The sequence below is a fragment of the Triturus cristatus genome, chromosome 3_2 (genome assembly GCF_964204655.1).
Source record: "Triturus cristatus chromosome 3_2, aTriCri1.1, whole genome shotgun sequence".
In the NCBI taxonomy this organism is placed as follows: domain Eukaryota; kingdom Metazoa; phylum Chordata; class Amphibia; order Caudata; family Salamandridae; genus Triturus; species Triturus cristatus.
In genome coordinates, this window is record NC_140584.1 from 440,111,104 (window position 1) to 440,131,615 (window position 20,512).

At 42.8% G+C, this 20,512-nt stretch overlaps 1 protein-coding gene across 1 annotated transcript in view; it reads right to left on the reverse strand.

The window, feature by feature from the left end:
- Positions 1–20,512, reverse strand: part of COL9A2 (collagen type IX alpha 2 chain) — a 137,564-nt gene that overhangs the window by 93,049 nt on the left and 24,003 nt on the right. The window contains exons 3-4 of the mRNA XM_085648025.1: positions 2,359–2,394; positions 2,193–2,255 (exon numbers count right to left, since the gene is read on the reverse strand). Coding sequence (XP_085504151.1) covers positions 2,193–2,255; positions 2,359–2,394 — 99 coding nt within the window. The remainder of the gene's footprint in view (positions 1–2,192; positions 2,256–2,358; positions 2,395–20,512) is intronic.

A 20,512-nucleotide genomic window follows, 5' to 3' on the forward strand; every position in this document is an offset into this window, starting at 1 on the left:
ATGATTAATCTATATGTTATCTGTAGTAGCCTTAATAATTAGAACAAACCTTGGATAAAACAGAGAGTTTATAAGACACTTGGTCAGTAATGTTCCTCTTCAAATAGAATGAGGACAAAGCTAAGGGGACTTTCTGTAGGATGCAGGTTCAATGGTCAATCTCTAACAATGGGTCTAAAGGGAACAGGATGAGAAGGGAAATGTGGTTTTGCACCCTGCAAAGTCAACAAATGATCCTCTCCACCATACATAACCTGAATGAGTCTAGAGGGAACGGTGTTCATGCACCCTGCTTAGTCCAAAATTGACGTTCACCATACTGCGTAACATGAAACATTCTAAGTGAAAAAGGTGTGTATGCACTTTAATCAGTCAACAATTGACTCTCAGCACCCAGTGTATCCAGAAAATGTCTAGGAGCAAATGTGGTTAATCAACCTGCCCTGTCGACAAATGACTCTCTCCACCATGTGGAACCAGGAGAAGTTTACATCTAACGTTATAGTTAGGTGTAATAAAAGGATTTGCTTTCGTTTAAAAAAACCTTAGAAATTCACTGAAAAAAGCAAAGGTTAAAGTAACGTTATAGTGAGAAAACAGAAAAGAGTGTTTATGTACACTACTAGGACAACAAATTACTCTTATCAGCCATTGTATCCAAAGCATTAGGTGGGGTTTCTGCACCTTGCTAGGGCAAAGTATGGCCCAGCTTCACCCAAAAAGGTACAATGTAGAAAGGTGTTTCTTCACTCTGCTCAGTCAATGAATGAACCTCTTAACTCTGCTTGACCAGGACACATTTGAGGGGAAAAGGTGTTTATATACCCTACTAGGAGAACAAATTATCAGCCATTGTGATCAAAGCATTGGATGGAATTTATGCACTCTGCTCGGTCACAGTATGGCCCAGCTTCACCTGAACAAGTGTAGGGTAGAAAGGTGTTTAGGCACTCTGCTGAGTCATTAAATGACACTCTTAGCTCTGTTTAAATATCGAAGAGAAAAGGTGTTTATGTACTCTACTCATACAGCAAAGGACCCAGTCTTACCTGACCAAGTCTAGGGGGGAAAGGTGCCAGTGAACCCTGCTTAGTCTATAAATGGCCCAGGGCTACCCCAAAAATCTAGGGAGAAATGTGTTCACCCACTTTGCTCAGTCAGTGACCCACTCCACCTTATGTAACCAGAACTAGTCGAGGGAAAAAGCTGTCTATGCACACTAAGAGTTCTCACTACGCAGTGTATCCAAAACATTCCTAGAGGAGAGAGGTATTTATGAACCCTGCTGAATCAACGAATGACTCAGTTTTACCATAAGAAGTCTAGGGGAGAAAGGTGTTTATGCACCCTACTCAATCAACAAAGAACCCTTCTCATGATGTGTAAAAAGAAAACGCCTAGGTAAAAAGGTGACTATACACCATCCGCGGTCTATGATTGGTCCTCACCACCCATTGCATAAAGAACATGTCTAGGAGAGAAAGGTGCTTATGCAACCTTCTCATTCAAAGAATGACCGAGTGTCGCTCGAACAAATGTAATGGAGAAACGTATTTATGTACCCTACTCAGACAGAGAACAATCCTCTCCACCCTGTGCTAGCAGAACAAAGCTAGAGGAGCGCTTATACATCATGTTCGGTCAAATAACTCAGTGTTACCTGAGCAAATCTCTGGTACAAAGATTTTTAGGACCCTGCTTAGACAACAAAAAATCCTCTCCACCCTGAGTTACCAGAAAAAGTGTAAGGGAAAATGGTGTTTATCCACCCCGCCCAATAAATATATGATTCTTGCCACCCCGTCTATACAGAACAAGTCATATAGAGAACAAAGGTGTTCATGCACCCTACTTAGACAATAAATAACTTTATCCACTCTGTACTACCAGAACAAGAAAAGGGCTAAACCGTGAATGAATGGCCCCCACCGTCCTACCGCAGTGGAACGTCCTCACCCAAAGTGTCCAGCTGTGCCTGTATGGTCAATGAACTGAACTTTTGATAACTGTGGGACGGGCTACCACTTCCTAAGCATTTCAAGCATTTCCCAGTAAACGTTATCTGATAAGAACTTTAAACCACCTCTTGTCTTAGGGGAGTTTTTGTCACCGTACCCAAGGAAAAACCACTTTTTAGAACATTTCACGTAAACTCTTAATTCTCAAGAAGATTGGATCATATGTCTACTCACATCAATTCCAGGTTCCCCCGCAGCGCCGTCCAGGCCAGGCTGTCCAGGATCACCTTTTGGACCCTGTCAAGATATGGCAACAAAGGAACAAAATATTAAAATTTTTAATACAAATGTTATTTTGTCACATGTTTAAAATGAAAATAAAATAAAAGTATAAACTTACAGGTGCACCAGGAGCCCCAGGTGGTCCTTTGTCCCCCTGCGAAGGAAGCGAATTACATGGTGTTAATAAATCAGCCCTTCATCTCTGTAGACTTCACATCCTAATAGGAATCTGTGGCCAATGCCTTTTACTTTCTCAGGGCTCATTTCAGAAAATAGCAGATTTTTAGGATGGGAAAGCTCAACACTAAGATGACTTTGAGCTATTGGCCACTGAGGTCATAAAGACCCCTCTGGTGGACCCATATCCCACCATGACGTTTGGAGAAGAAATCTGTAAACTGATGACTTCCCACATGGGATTCGGAGGGATAAAATCTCAGTGTTCATATTGCTGCCATTTATCACCATCCCTTCATCACTTCTGGACATGTATTTTTTCCTTATTCTTTTTCACTTCAAATGAATGTTCCATAACTTCCCGCACAGCTGGGATCCAAACATACGTATGGCAGTTCTGCAAAGAAAACTAGTCATCTCGCTCTGCAAGCCAAAAATAGGAAGCTGAGGTGTCAGCGGCGGTTTCTTCGTGAAGGCGGGGTAGCGTCGCACCCCCCTAACCCTCCCCACCTGCTGCCAGCCCCGCTAAAGGAATGTAAACAATAAAATGGCAATGAAATGATTTAATTGACCTTTTATTATTCACAAAGCACGCGCAGCCATCAGTCTGCCCAGGAGCCAGGATGAAGGAATGGCGTGTCCTCTGCTGCATGGAGGACTGGTGACGTGGCTGGCCTGACACTTAAGAATTGTGCAAGTCAGTTTGGCTAGCTGTCTTGAGCCGGCCAAAGTGACGTGCGCACTTTGCAGGTCCTCACCAAGCTGTTTTGGACAGCTGTGTGGAGATCCAGCACAGGCCAACAGTGCCTAAAGCACCATCCAGCCAGGACACTCCATCCAATCCAGACGCTGCTCTCATGCAGCATGAGAGCAGCGTCTGGATTGATTTGGGAGGTTTCTGCTTCCACTCGTGCCCATTGGAGCCATTGACTGCAAGAACACAGAGGACGCAGCCCAGGTAAGTACATTTATTTTATTTTTAATGTCATTTTAATGCATCTGAGTGTTTTTATTTTGTATTGCTCTTTAATGTAAATGTGTTTTGGGATGCAGTGGGGCACTTCGCTCACCCCACCGCTTTTATATGTTACTAGCCGCTCCTGTGAGGCGTTCTCCCTTTCACAGTCAATTAACAGTTGTCCACATGTGATACTGGCATGAAAGTGAGAGGGTTCTAAGAAAAGGGAAATAACTACTTATCTACCAGTGATTCTTCTAGAAGAGCCGATCACTCAGGATCAGCAGTGTTTTCTTGTGGACATTGATAAAAAAAACTATTTCCTGGTTAACATTAGGTTTGCATCATCATGCAGGAACGCAATAGAATACCTACATTTCTTTCTCAAGGAAACCGCACAGAATGAAATTGAACAGGTCTCAATAAAAAAACAAATTGGGACTCTTGTGTGTTACCGAGTGAGAAACGTCAATAAAAATATGCAAGAGATCCTGCTTATGAGGATAAAAACATTTTTTCAAAGCGCACTCACTCATGGTTTACCATCCAATCCTATAAGACCCTAGAGCAGCAGGAATACCTGAGTTTTAGTCATTCGCCCCACAAAAAATTAAAATAATGCCCCTGCACTTGGGTGATTTCCCAACTTTGGGTATTTTTCCGAAATGGCTTGCAAAAGAAATCAATAAATCCTGCAGAGGCTGGAATCAAGCTCTTGAAACTGTCAGACACATTATTTAGATTTGTCCAGTACTCCTGAGAGAGCGACGACAATTCCTACAACATTCTTTAAACTGACTGGGAGTGCGAACCTGTCCACAACATGTTTCAACCGAGACAACACAAGATTAAACCTGCAGCTGGTCAGCTTTTCCTCATTAGTCAAACTGCATCAAAAACCTTGCTAAATTAATTGCATGCCTCCCATGTACAATGCTTCTGGCACTGGCACTAAGACAATATATATTTTTTCTTCTTTTTTTTATGAGTTTTTAAGAAATGCACTTTACCTCCTATGTGTAAAATTGTCGCTCGCAATGGTATTAAAATAATATCTCTTGTTGAGTTCTTAAGATGTCTTTTTAATTGTAGTTTTCAGGAAAAAAATGTATTGTGCTCTTTTTATATGCAATGGTTTTTATTAACTTAACATATTTAATTAATTTGACTTTGAACGTTACTGAGTGCGTATCAGCTTGAGAGCGCTAATCCTGATCATCTTTGTACTCAGACCCTCTGGGAAGGGGAGGCTGAAAGCTGGTCAGCACTGGAAGGTCATGGATGAGAACTCTTATGGTCGGCTCTCAGAAAATATCTCCATTCTGTGCTGAGGTGGGATGAATACCTTTCAAATAGGCATTAAAGAATTAAAGAATTTTTCAGATTAGGGTTTTTAATCCTTTTGATGGATTTAGGACATCCACCAAAATTGATGAATGTTTTGCCCTCCACTATTTAGAACATATACCAGCATACACACTCTAAATACAATGGAAGCGACATCTGCCAATATTCGCCAGATATGCCACATTCCCCAAATTCTAAACTACCCTTTAAGTCATTAAACCAATGAATGAACATTGCAGATAGGAAGTCACAGCAGGAAATACAAAGGGACAGATTTACAATAACTGGCGCATCCCTGCATAACAGCAGGGATGCCCCAGTTATTGTACGTCACGGCTCCGCCACCATGGATGCGCCGCATTTACAATGCGGAGCACCATGGTGCAAAAACGGACAGATGCGTGACGCATCTGTGCCGTAAATGCAGCGCATTGCTGGAGTTGTGTCGCGAGCGCGACGCAGCTCCAGCGAGGCTCTGTGGTGCCCTATCTGCACAATGCTGAGTCAATCCTTACGCCTGCTTCAAGCAGGCGCAGGGTTTTGACGCAGCATGGGCTCAAAAGTGACTGAGTGAAGTCTTGTAGATTTCACTCAGCCACTTTTAGGAGGCGTTCCTGCAACGGAACGCCCCTCCTGCACAGGAACGCCTGCTTCTGGCGCAGGGCTTTACAACGTGACGCATCTCCCAGATGCGTCACGTTGTAAATACCCCGCAGCATGGTGCTGGTTTTGCGCCGCCGCTGCGTCACAAAAGTGACGCAACGGCGGCGTAAAAGAGGCGCAAGGGGCTTGTAAATCTGCCCCAAAGGATCTGGACTGTTGATGCAGCATCGAGGCAATGTAGTAAATGCACAGACTGAATGCATGTGAGTTACATTGGTGGAAAGAGAGGTTTGTGGAGCTTGAGCCAGTATGGATAAAGCATCAGCAATGGTCAGGAGCATGGCTGTAGGCTGAGGGACCCAGGATCAAGAGGCCTTTGAGAGGCACTCAGAATCACAAATGTGGAGGGAGCCTGAGTTGCATCGGCAGGACGAGAAGGAGAAACATGCATTGCGAAGGTTCCTGCACCTGGCTTAGGGAGGCATGGGAAAGGTTATATTGCAGGCTGCATGTTGGACAATCTTGCTTTGAAGGAATTTTTCGTCTAGGCGCTAAGACATTTAAAAGTCAGGTAGGGCACATAAATAAAATTCTGTCCCAAAAGCGAGCCAGTGAAGAGCTTTAAGGTGTGTGCTGTGACTCGCTGTCCATTTTTTGAGGTTGAGGATGAAACCGTTGCAAATTGTACTTTCTAAAGTCTGCAAATTCGGTATCAGCTATGGCCAGCATACGCATTTTCGGTGAAAGGTGAGAGTTGGCCACTACACATGTGATCATGAGAGGAATGGCAGGATTTGTTCCATGGGTTGGTTTGAGCTCCTAGTAGGTGACAGTGGGTCTTTGCAAACAGTGCTGCAAGCTGGGCTTTGAAGGCGAGGATGGTGTCTCGGGGTAATTCTGACTTTGATTTTCATTGCGACCTGTACATCATACAATGTAACAGATGAGCAGAAAGAGTGGATACTTTTACCATGATACATGCTACCTAGGACCAATGTATCTGTTTTGGAACCACATGTTATGCTTTACCCAAATTCCAGTGGCTTTTAACCTTTCTAATATGTGTTGAAATTGTTTTCATGGCACACAGACTTCTTAAACTGAACAATGTTGTCTTAAAAGATTAATTAGAACCTTCATGTATATGTTGAAGAGCAGAAGGGGATGAAGTTGACCCTTTTGACCACTTTTTGGGATCTGAGGTGTACTTAGTACCCTGATATCGATCTATTTAGGAATCATTGGAACCAGAAGGTGTGGGAGAGAGCTCTGACTGTGGTTCATTCACACAGTGAACTCAAATTCATCATGGCACTGGGGTCGGTGTGGATGGTTGGTGTGTTTGGGGCAGTGTTGTGGGTCTGGCTGATGGCAGATCTAATTTAGCAGACCTTGTCTATGAAGAATGAAGCGAGACCACTGCTTTGCAGCAGTGTGTGACAAGTGTCAGGCCTACACTGGAGTATTATCACATCCTGCACCACTTCGAACATCTTCTTCGGGGTGTTTAGGGCTTTGAGACCTTTGCCGATAATGTAGTCTTGTTTGACTGAGAAAGTGGCTTAGTGGGTGGTGGATCGGGTCGTATGAAGTTTCTGTATGGTTGCGGTAAGCGGGAATTGTCCAAAAATGATCTCAATGCTGCAACACTTAATTTATTGATTTCATGAATTCGCTGTATCAGTTTTCTTCTGGGATATCTGGTTGCGTCTTCAAGTAAGGCACATTCTCCTTTGCAAAGTCTGTTGTTTCTGTCACGGTGTTTAGTAAGGTTTCCAGGTGGGTGACATGCGGCAGGTGTGCAAAGCATTCAAGAAAGGTGTTTTTGAATGTAACAGTGAGAACTTTCTTGTTGGAGCAAAAGAATTTTGGGGGAGTGGATTTGCATATTTGGTAGTGGATGATTGCGATAGAAGGAAATGTGAGGGTCTGGCTGACTGACGATGAATAGGATCAGCACGTCTACGACTGGGATTTAGGTTCCAGACAGCTGCCCAGCCAGTGGCCTTTGATATGGGATGCGGTTATAGACATTATATCTAATTCAACACTCTCAAAAAGATATAGGACATGTTATGGGAGAGAGAAAGACAACTTCTCGCCTGAATTTAAAGAACCAAGAAACCATGAGGTCTGTAGAGGGGAGAGAAGGTTCATGAGATGAGGGAACAGCTCGCATGATCAGGTGGAGTGGTGTAACTTGTGCTGAATCTATTGCTCGTGGGAACAGCAGAACGTCAAGTTTCTTTACACACAGAACAGCGAGAGCGCGATAGGGCAGCAGGGTAAGCTTACCTTATACGCAGGGTAAATAAATAACAGGCAGCTGTAGTGCAAGCTTCCTTTATGCACAGAACAAATACAGCACCAACAGCAACAATTTAAACTTCCCTCAAACACGGTACCAGGAGTGAATACTTCCCTCACAAAATGAGAGAAAGTACAACACAAGCAAGGTAAACCTACTTTGCACAGAACTCGCATCTAGTACACAGAGCAGGTACAAAATGGGCAGTGCTGTTCAAGGTTTTTTTCCTGACACCAAGAATAGATACAGTGCGGAGAGCAGCAGCACAGACGAGGCATGTATGTGAGTGACAGCAGAGCTAACTTCTCTCACACACAAAGTACTGGTCTCAGCAGTGCACTCCAACATCACACAGGACAGGGACAGCACAAACTACAGTAGTGCAAATGTCATTCACTCTCCAACAGAACAGGTGCAGGATTAGTAGCTGTAGTTCGGGATTCCTTCACACGTAACAGGTACAGCATGAACTACAGAACCAAGGGGCATACTTACAAGCTCCTAACACCACCTGAGCGTCAATTTTTCCGACGCTCTGGTGGTGTTTCTCTATTCCCCATACTTACAAAGTGGCTTTAAGCCACTTAAGGAAGCTTAACGCCACCTTGTAAATATGCCCCTTAACGCAGCAGCCTGATGTGGCAAAGGGGCGGGCAATGGGTGTTGCTGTAGGTTTTCCTCCGCAACAACCGTTGCTTTTTGACGCTGCCCCATATTTACAAGGCTGGGGCAGCACCAAAAATTAAAGCCAGGTAAAACCTGGTCTTAGGATGGCAATAATAGGAGAAATTAATCATTTCTCCTCGTATTTTGTTCTCTCTGTGTCTGCTGCATTCTGCAGAACACATAGAAACAGCAAATCACCTTTAAAGATTGTTTATGTGCAGGAATGTGTCTCTTCCTGCACAAAAACAATCGCCCGTGCAGGCACCCATGCAACATGGCGCAAAGGTGCCTGCGCTGGTGCTAGGCAGCTTTTTTAGTGCCAGCGCTAGGGAAGCACAGGGGTGTGCCTAATTTTTGTAAATACGGCTCATCCATGCGTTTCAAAAATGTTGGAGCACAACGTTAACAATTTTGGCGTAACACCGCGCACCGACATTTTCTAGTAAATATTCCCCTGTACGTCTGCTATACCCATACAAAGCATACACAGCGTGGACTACAAACGTGCAAGCTTCTATCACGCATGGACGCAACAAACATATAGAAGAGACACAGCACAGGCAGAGCCCCTGCCACCTTCAATGGGGCACAGAACATGCAGCAGCAGTTAACACTTCACAGCAAATGGGCAACATAAGATGCAGCCGTGCACAAACAGTAAGATGAAGGACAGTGCTAGGACAAGCTCCAGCTTCCTCCCCTCACACACCACAGCAGGTACCTCGCAGGAAGCAGGTGTGCAGGCATACTTCATCACAGATACAGCACAGGAAAGAAAACAGGCGTCCCTTCGCCAATCCAACAAAAGAAAAGTAGCATATGCCTACTAATGTGGGCAAACACCAGATCCGTGGAGGTAGGCTGGGGGTTCAGTTTTTGTGTCTTTCCAACCCTTGGCATGTTAGCTGTAGCTGTCCACAGAGGTGAAGATTAACACACGTTGTGATTATTAGTTTTTCAGTGAAATCGACTGTTGGTCCAGGCAGTGCCATAACAAGGTTGCCATGGGCCCTAATGCAAGCAAAGAAAATCCGCTCACCCCTAGTTGGATAGTAAAGGACATCCATAATCGGTGTTATTTGGCAGCCACATGGAGGCTGCAGGTGCAGCTGACTCGGAATAATTCACGCTCGGTGCCACTAGACCTGCTGCACTAATTATAACTACTCCCCTGCACGGAGATATATGAAAAAAGGTTCACAGACAGCAGAGACCAGTGCAGCATCAGTAACTAAGGGAGGACCATCCGACCATCCAAAGAGGGAACATAGGCGAGAATATGTGTAATGTCCACGTCTGCCAACTGTGAAGATCCTCTTCAGGGTAGGCCTGATTGAGCTACACCAAGAATTTGAGGTTTCCTGAAACAAACTTGGGAGTCTATAAAGAATGACCCTTGGAGCTTACACCTGCCCATCCCAAGATGCACAGAAAGAGGTGCCCCGCTTCATCTTCCATGTTCACATGAGTATAAGAGCGGCTGTGAGAGGAACCGCGGTCTGTGGTAGTCTGTTTGCCTGTTATGAAGGTGTTGGAGGTGATAGTGACCTAGTTTAGTAAGTCATAAATGAATCTTGCTATTGAAAGTGGGAATGAGTCCCTGCCCCAATTTACATCTCAGTCAGAGTTTAAGGGGTGAAATTTACCAGCCAGCACAGGTTTACATGGTGTATAGAGTAATTCATGAGTATCACAATCCCTGATGCCCCCTCACAGTCCTTAAAGTCTCCCCCACACACTGCAGGTGTCATCAGGCGACCAGAAAGCACTCACATGCAGCAGACATGGCTGAAGAGGCCGATTGAGTGGTGGAAGCATCATTACTGTGTGGTCTGGAGCTACAGACCAAGGGAGTTCCCGCATCAAGTACAGTAATGAGTAAGGGTGGAACAGAGATCCGTCACCAGACGAAAGGAGGAGAGAATATTTCTCCAACTGCATGAGTGCCATTTTGTCACATGCCTTGCTGAAGAAAAGGAAAAGGTTCTTATTTTAAAGGTGGCAAGTCCTTAGGAACAAGTGAGGTCAGAAGGGGTGGGGCAGGTATGAGACCAATTACCTCCCCTTCCACTGGTAGGACCAAAGGCAAGACCACGACTGCTCAGTCCAAGATTAGTAAGAAAACTTTCATCTGGAGGAAGGACTGAAATTAACTCTGATTAATAGCATCTCCTCCATCTTAACAGAGAGTGTGGATTGAGATGCAATTGATTATCATAATTGTAGCAATTGCATATTAAATCCAGTATTCAATACCCCTGTGGCATCCTTTCCACAATATGCCAGGATCCAAGTCCTAGTCTGGATGTCATTGACTCCTTCTACCATTACTAGTCCGATTTTGAGCCAAGTAAACGATTCATATGAAGCTTCAGGGGCAGTGTTGTATTCTTGGCTTGGTAGTTGGGTCTGGGGGCTCAAATGGAGTCTGGGATCTCTGTGTCAGTTTTTCTCTTCCTGGGCCCAGAATGAAAGACAAAACAGTGACTTTTAATGTAAATGGAAGAGAGGGACAGAGATACCCATCTGGTGGCGCAATTTCAAAATGTGAAACCAGATAACCCGGAATCAATAATGGCTTCCCTGCTTGTTCAAATTGTGTGATCCTATGCAAATATTGTATTTCAATGAGCCTCCTTTTTCTTAATTATCACATATGAGCGCGCTTTTAAATGCTTGAGTTCAGGATGTCCATTGTACAAGCGCCTCTGAGATTGGATTTAATAGACTGTACTGTTGCTCCAGCTAAACGAAGAAGTGATATAACTTTTAGGATTTACATGACTACTGACTTGCCTCTTAGTTCACCAATGGCATTGCTGGTGGGGGCGGGCCATGAATGATTCTAAAAACTATCATTTTTAATAAATGTCTGTCTATCTTACTGTGGACAATTCTTCCGCATGTTAGAAAAATACACTGAATTTTGAAGAGATTTTCTCTTTTTATTTATTGATTGGAGGGAAAGGGTGTGTATGGATTCTGGATGTGTTAGGTCACAGATTTGCCAGGGCTCACCACATCCTACATACCTAATAGATGTGACTGGAGGTGTCACATGATCTACATAGTGATGGACGTTTGAAACACTGGGCATTGAAATGATATAATGTGTCTTTTGGATGCACTGTTTCATGGTGTTCTGCCACAATACTGACATTTTAACACCAGCCTGCACTTACAATGGCAGCATAGTATCGGCTACCAATACACTGCCGTGGCAAGCATACATGGGATTAAGAAAAGTAGATCTGTACATCTTTATTCCGCTTACCTCAACAATACGTTAGAAGTTGTTACAGTGTAGTTGACAAATGTGCAGGTAGGTATTATTGACCTCAATCTTGTGACATACTACTCTGATTTATGTAGTATTTGTTTTTTTTTTTTTTTGCAATAATTGTTTATTAGGATATCCTAGATGTACAAAACTAAGGCAACCATGTCAACAAAGACAGTGAAAGGCTACAACATAGAGCACCTCACTGAAATAGGTCGAGAGAGCGAGTTTTTGTTTAACCCATGCTATGAGGACTGGACCGATCCTTACAAATTTGGTAAACTCTGACAAACATAGATAAAACACCATCTCTATAAGGGGCAGCGGGCTACGGGGATTGGTCCCCGTAGAGTGTTTAGCTACTTCGGGGAAGTGAAAATACTGAAAAAGGGGCACTTATATTTGTTTTCGGTCTTATTACATTCTCAAGGCATGTGGTGACTTACAATAGTAAATACACTCTCCCATGGGGTCAATAACCCGTCCGCTAGATATTGGTATGTCATGAGTCTGTGTGTGTAGCTCTGTCAGTTTTGAAGTAGGTGCCCAAAACGTATGTTGCATAAGGCACATATGCAAAGGGTACAAAAACAGAAACATTGTAGGTGGCATGACATAGTGTTGACGTAAGTAAAAACTACTGCTGCATTTTTTTTATTACAGAGAATAACAACTTAAAGCCATTGTTTAATATTCCCAAAAGTAATATTAGTATAGGAGAAAGATTGATACAGCAAAGAAAATCTATCGGAATGTACTGGAACTAGTAAAATAGAAAAAACATATGCTTGTAAGTTTGAGCAGTGTTGAGGTGTGATGAAACTGGTACCGTAACGACACCCTTTCTTTTATTGTGCACAATTTTTGGATTGATGGCAATATTTGTGAGTGTAACACAGATCAACATGACCACTTCTTTTCTCTCTCTTTTAGACCCATTTTTATTAGATCTGGCTAGAAAATGCATCTGTATGCAAGACATATTATTACCAGCTCTTTAAACTATAGAGTGGCCTTGGCTACGCCCAAAGGAATGCTTCTCTCTCATCTCATGCCTATTGGCTGCTTGGTACATCATTCTCCCTCCTACAGGGTAAATGCATTGCAATGCGTATGGGACCATTTTACTTCTCAAAGGTACACTTAATCGTCGCACATTAAACTTTATCTCAAATATGCATTATATTTAAAAAGTATTTATTGTTTCGTTTTTTCACCGCAGCAGGCTTTAAAAAAATATTTTAGTCCGTTCTTTAAATACACACCAGACATATTGGCTTTGCAAATGTTTGCCTTCAGTGGTGCATCTTCAAATGGCCTTTGGGTTCAAAGCTTTATGAGTTATCCGATGAATATTACTGCAAAGTTGGAAGCGCACAAAACCCGATGAACTGATTGAAGAGGTGTCATAGATAGTCTTACAAGACAACTTACATTTCAGCCTTGAGGCAGATTTGATGCCTTCCGGCAGATCTCTCTAAGTCGGTGCAGCTAGGCATTTTGTTTTCAGTGTATCTGCATATTGCGCCATTTAGCTTCAGAGTTCTGCATTGGGAATTTGTGTCTGGTACGAATGCTACTGGGTGTTTTTTGTGTTATTTTCAGGTCCTATATTTTGTCTTTAAAGTAATCCCCTATTCGCTGCAGTAAACTTGTCTTGTGCTACTTAAGGATGTATGTATAGTTGATATAGTGGGGTATACATTTTATGACTGGCCTTTTTGTCAGCTTTAACTATCTAGCCTTGTTATTTTTTTCCCAAAGCATTCACTCATAATATGCATACATAGAGGGGCTTTTAGTCAATGGGCTTCATTTACTGGTCTATTAAACTGTCACTCACATTTTGCATCTGCCCACCACAGGATACTGCTTGATGCAGTGGGTCAGTTCACTTTACTCATGGGCTCCTTTCACTGACAGACACTTCACAAAACCTGGGCAAATTGTTCACATCCGCCAAAAAATAGGTCCTTTCTCTTTCATTACAAATCTGATTCACGTTACAAATCTGATTCAAATGGTGTATATTGTATTAATATTGATTTTAAATACCTGCTCTTTAAGTTCCATGCACTTCGTGTGCCCAGTTAGATGACGACTTATTTTCTGTCTCCATGTTATAAAGTGTTTAAGTAAAAATGCAACACTTTAGCTGCCTGCAGTTTGAGCGCCTATTTGGATGTTCGTGCATTCTTTTCTTTCTCGTAAATAATAAGACAATACATGGCATAACCAAAACGCCTACTATTTTGAAAAAACATCACTAGTAAAATGGCAACTTCAGTGAATGCTTTTTAATTTAAAAAATGTGTATTACAAGCATAGATGATATACCGGCTACGTTTAGGAGGCTACATGTGCATTCATATGCCTACAATTAAAAGAGATTAAAAAATGAAATAGGTAAATAACCAAGATACCTCTATGCAACGAGCAGACATTTTGGCTTTGCTAATGCTTGTTCTTTGACGTTGATACTTTCTATTGATGTAAACTATCCAGAGGTGCTGCATGTCACTGCTATTTTTCAGTAAGAGGTGCCCTGTCTGGTAAAGGGGTGAGAGCTGGAGCGTGCATTTACATTACATCCAGCAGATAGTGCTTTGAAGTAGAGGGATAACTTGATACCCGCGGAATGCGCCTCGATCTCTGCAACAAACGCATGAACCCTCTGAGTTCTCTCACTAGGAATCCTTTCTAGAGCTCATAGACTACACAGTGGTTTGAAGCAGACACATTCATCTGCCGAGGCCCCACACCAGCGGAGACATGCGTGGTACATGCAAAACTTGGAAAGGGCTTTTTAATCCCCTGGCGTCTCTCACTTGCTTTACAGTCAGGAAGCTGATATGGGAGTCATGAATCGATGACTCAGTGGGTAAATGCTCCTAATGTGTCATTCTTTTGAAATTAGAAGAGCATTGGTTCACATCTTATTTCCGACACCTCTCCTTTTCATCCTTCTAAACTCATAAACATGACTTCTGCTCACTAGAATACTACCAAGCTCCAGTCTCTACAAAACTACAACCCCCCTAACAGAGAGTGCGCTATGAGAAGGCTGGGAGTGTCTGTGTGTACAGCGTGTCCGAAGGATACTGCTGAAAAGCGGAGTGGCACTTTTTACCTAGAAAGGCTTTAAAGTCAGAATTTTGCTTGAAATGAAAGCAAAATAGCCTGGGTTGCGGGTACGAGTCTTTTTTAAAGTATGTAGAATTGATAAAGAATTGTTGTCATGATGCTCTTTAAATTACACAAAAAGCGCCACCATGTGGCAGACTGCCATTAGCGCCGGTGTTGCCAATTAAGTGCCGGTGCCGAGCACCGGAAACTACCGGCTCAAATTAAGCACCGGTCCAGGTTCGGGTTTACGCAGTCCCTTGGTTGACCTTCCTTCCCCTGACTTTCCACTTATCCATTTTGCCTCTGGAGGAAGAAGTGGACTAGTGGATGACTGAGTCCAGAAGAGAAGATATGTTCAATGTATTTACTAAAAATGAGTGTAGCCTGCTGGTGGGATCGCCTTTGAGGGAACAACCTTTGCAGTGACCCTCATTTACAAACACCAACCAGGATCTTATGTTCATTGAATCTTTTTGGAATAAAAATATAATTTGGAGCCTGGTAGAAAACGGTACATTTTATTAAAACAGAGTGAAGTGATAGGCAAAACTAGACTACAGCTGTACATTAATTTATAATGCTAAAAAGTGACCATCGTCCTGCTGCAAGTAGGTATCATTGAGATTTTATGCCTACAAATTAAGTACATTTTCCCTCCATGGGAAGCTGGCGCGAGAAGATGTCTTTGGGGAGTAGAAAATGCCCTGCCGGATGCAATTTCTCCTTGAACCAGTTCTCCACATCGGTTCCTAACATGACTATATAAGGTGAGGTATGCCCCTGCATAAAATGTCCATTTCCATGCGCGACATGGCAACAATTTGTTACACAAATTCTGTGAAAATTCACAAAATGTTCGCTAAATTTCATGAAAAGAAATGTCACAGGTTCCTAAAGGCCTCCATACGACCCTTTGAACTATACCATCAGCCCAATTCATTTCAATGGATAATTGAAAAGGGGCCAGCACTTGGGCACGAGAAGAGAAACATCGTGATAACATTGAAAAGTAAGTGGCCATTGGGTATTCAGTGATGCGTGAGGAAGAGGAGAGATGCAGGGTAGAGTTATAGAAGTTGTTCATTGGCCTAAGCCTGTGCGGGTGGTGCAGCTGGCCGGGGCGCGAGGGTGGGGGTTGTCCTGTCTGATGAAGCATGTTTATTTTTAACATGGTGAATGACCTGCTTGTACCTTCCCATATGTATTGCTGTCAATAGCCGCTGCGCAGGGTGTGATATATTTCTATTAAATAATATAAAAACATATTGGTTTGTTGATCACAGCTGTACTGTCTATTTACGGAGATTCTGTTTATACCACCTATTTGTGCAGGCCACACGTCTTATAAAGGTTCCTTAGTTATTGTACTTCTTACTCCATGTCCAACAACTCTTAGCTCATATCCCCAAATGCATATTGTTTCTGGTAGATCAGGAGTTGTTCTGACTGGTTGGGTCAGACATCAATTTTCTATGATAAATAGAGTTTCGACATGTAACTTTACATGAATGATTGATAGACTCATCTATGGGTTCCCTGTATTGGAGTAACTGGCTGAACCCATGCAAGATAATTTGTTACTGAGTGAAAATGTTAATGTTAGTGACCATGTGAATCAATGCATGTGTGTCCTTTTGCGCAGCTGAACACAAGAGCGAGTGTGTGAGGGAGTAAACAAGGCCCGGCTCAAATACGTATGTGTCTAAGTGAGTTAGCACATAAGTGTGAATCTGAGTGTGTGATTGAGTGAATGTGTGTGCATGGGACTGATAATGTCAGTGGAGTTGTGAGTAGCTAGTTGAGTGAGTACATAAGTGGGCTAGTGGATAGTTGTAGATATTACTGAGTGCATGAGCTCAACCTCTCACCACTTGACTATCACCTCTCCACCACCCTCCCACAACCACTTAACAGAGGTTAAACATGTACAAAAGATTATATAAAGGTTACAACAAACTGACTCCCTGAGAACGTTCACACACCATACCCATGGGGGAAAAATCACATGACTCAATGAAAAAATAAAGAAGCTGGAAACAGAAGAAGTGATAAAACACGGTTCTGATGCCACAGCAGGATCGACAAGTCGACCATTAAGAACGCAAAATCCCCTACTCTCTAGAATCCTCTTGGAATACCACAACCGAGATCACACTACAACCAAAAGCACACTCTTGCAAGCATTCCAAGATGCCATTGCAAACAAACGTTTCTCAAAAACAGCGAACCTGACAGAGTATCTCAGGACCAAGATGCACAGAAAGCAGCCAAAAATTACAGGAGTTAACAAGAGAACTTGCTCAGGCAAACACCAGTATCAGACCTCCTTGAAACGGCTCCCTGAGTCTGAGTTCAAGGATTTAGTCATGGCAAAGAGGTTCCTGGTTCCCTAGCAGACTCTTGCCTAACACAAATCTTCAAGAAAATCCTACATGTTAACAACTGCCTTTTTCCAAGCAAGAACGATATGCTACAACTCACCATCTTCCGGACTCTTCCCTCCCATCCTAAGGGCCTTCTACATCAGATCTCTCATCATTAAAAGTACCTTGGCATCGTCGCACATCCAGACGGCTATCTCACCGGCCTCCAATGGCCGATTCAAACTCATTGAAAGAACTGCATTCTTCCAGACCTCAGAATTCGTGGAAGGAATCAACTTACACTCTGAACATGAAAAAACTAGTAGTGGCGCGCAAAATTCGCGGCATTTATTTTCGCGTAATTGCGCGAAATTATGACAGCGAAATTAGGCTTTATTATGTGAAATGTAAATCCATCATTTCACACAATCTTTCAGTACAGAGGACATCCACTCATCAACTTTTGGCACAGGCATTCAGGCATTTAATCAAAAGGACGACGAACAACAACCACTTGTGGTCCATTGTTCCAGTGGGCTTGTGGTAAAATTTTACCATGAATTGTGCGTTCACAGTAAATTTTTGCTGCAAACGGCGAGTTATAATAACAAGAAGTAGCATAATAGCGTTATTTGGGAAATTTCATATAACAAACATTAGCCCAAATGTGCTGAATTTAGCCAGAATAATGTATATTTTGCCCAGGACTAGAAACAAGCTTTTACTCAGACACAAGCACTGAGTTCCACATGACACAGATCTTGGGCGGCTTGAAAATGACTGTGGACAAAATACACTGGTTACTTTACGGCCTTTGACATGGTACACCACCAGGCCATATTACTGATCCATAAGAACCACTGTACCAAAGGCAGCATGCCTTAGATTTGATCCCTTCTTACATGAACAGCAGGACTAGCATCTTCCTCCTACCTCCAATAACATCAGCTCCTTTCAGCACAAAATCTGGCATACCCCAAGGCTTGTTTAACTGAATTTTGTTTCACCTCCCTTGAATCTCTTCTAAATTTTTAACTGCTCAGATGTAATATAGAAAAAAAAATTGTCACTTGAATTATGCATTCATAATTTGCAATGTATTAATAATTTAATACATCTATTATTTCTGTTAATGTTCATAATATCAAAACTCAAAAAATGCCAATAGGTGTTTCACCTTCATGTTAATCAGGGCATCCCTTCATTAATATCCATATGTCTATTCGTAGTATTGACATTCATATGCATCCGTTTTACATTTATTCTGATGAGCAGATCAATTCTAGTGTGTGTCTTCAACATTATGGTGCCATTCCGTAAAGCTACATGAGATAGAGAATAATCACACATGCGTTCTCTTCCCGCTTGCAGTTAAAAGGACGAGCAACATCCCTGGTCTTGAAACCACAACACTGAATGCATAATAGAAGCAGCAATTGTTTTTTCTATACTACATCTGACCACTTAAAATTTTAGCAGAGACTTAAGGGAGGTGGGCAAAACTTCAGTTACATAATTAATTAAATGGTCCCTGGGCATAAGACCAACTAAGCACATGGAAAATCAAAAGAACCAGTAATCAGACATGGGAGGCCAATTTTAACCCCTTCGATGCGCATGACGGAGCGGTTCCGTCAGGCGCATCGGTTGCGCTGTGCGTATGACGGTACCGCTCCGCCATGGCCCCGCCCGCGCAATTGAACCTTCAGCACAGCGCGGTAATCCGCGCCGCGCTGAAGGGGTTAAAGACACGCCCAAAGGCGTGATCACAACACCATGCCTCTTCAACCTCGTCCTCACAATGATACCAGATCTCATTAGACACATCACCCAGCTCTGCTGCAGCTACATCCACAACACACAGAGCATGCTAAATACAACTACACCCACAACAGAGAGCATCCTACATCTTAAAACTGGAAGGATGCAGGCTCCTGCGACTCTTTGATGAGTGGATGATCAGTCTCCCCCTTAAACCTAACTTTTCCCAAACTAAGATCCTAACCAGTGTATAATGCTACCAGTCTACCAGCATCTGAGGTCAGTAACTGGACCCTAGACCGTGACGTCAACTGAAGGAAGGCTTCTGGGAGCGATCGAGAACTCTAGTCCCCGAAGAGAACCAAGCTACAAGAAGTGCTTTCTCTGTCCTGCTTTTTCCCTCCTCTGTGCTACCCTCAGAAGATGCAGGCCACCATCGCCCACGTCATGTCGCAACTAGTCGATGTACATTGTCTCTAACTAGAGGCACCACTCCCACTTCTTCGTAGACGCCTTAAAGGATCCAGCAAGACAGCCCTTATTTCTTCGCCTATAAAAGTCAATGATGCCAGTGCAGCAAGCCTTCCACTATCTCTGCATAAACATTAGCTTTACCTTCAACACGCCGAGATTTGTCCTTAGAGCCACTCACGGTAGTAGCCCATCTTTCTTTCAAGTGTAGCTCAAAAGATTCTCATGGAACAGAAACCTCTGTTCTGGATTATCATGATTGATCAGTTCCTCCTACAATGAGAACTTCATTCTCTATCCAAGCAGGGAACTAGGGAAAGGCCTCCCCGCAATGTCAAGAAATATCCAAGATAACTTGGAATTCTCAAAGGAAGTAAATACCATGCTCTTCCCAAACAGATGATGCAACATAAAACCTAACAATTAACAGAACAAATTAACTATGCAAGAAAAGTTTCAACATCAGATGACCCACAATCGCATTCATGCAAGAACTGATAACCATTTCCACGCAAGGATGGTAGACACAAACACATGTCCTACTATCTCTCAGTCTGTGTCACTTTGCTGCAAGAATAAACACAATTACACCATGGCAGCAATATGAGAAGTGCCATTCACTCCTTAACTCCTCATTGCAGCACTCATAGACCTCACACTTCCTAACAACCACAACAGTAATATAAAGCTCAATGGTTCTTCTGTCCCTTACTCCTCTTCACTCCACTAAATACTAAGATGCAGCAGTCCATGAGAGGATATGGTGGTCATCACGCACAACACAACTGTTTCCACATCCACTGTTAGAAATGGAGGCCTCTAGTTGGCAAGGGTTTGCACCTTTGTCCAAGTAAGGACCCTCCTTCGAATCAGGATAAGGGAGTTACACTCATAAAATAACCCCTGCTCACTCCCTTGGTAGCTTGGCACGAGCAGTAAGGCTTATCTTAGAGGCAGTGTGTAAAGCATTTGCACAAAACCAACAGTAATACAGTAAAAACAGTACAAAAGGACACCACACCAGTTTTAGAAAAATATCCAATATTTTATATACTTAAAACAAGAACAAAACTGTTATAATCCACAATACAATACTTAAAAAGGTATACTTTGCAAGAATACTTGAAAAACATAGTTTGTACGAGTCGGCAGCTCCGTCCGGGCTAACCGCGATGCTGAAAACATTAAACAACATAGTCTATCTGTCATGTT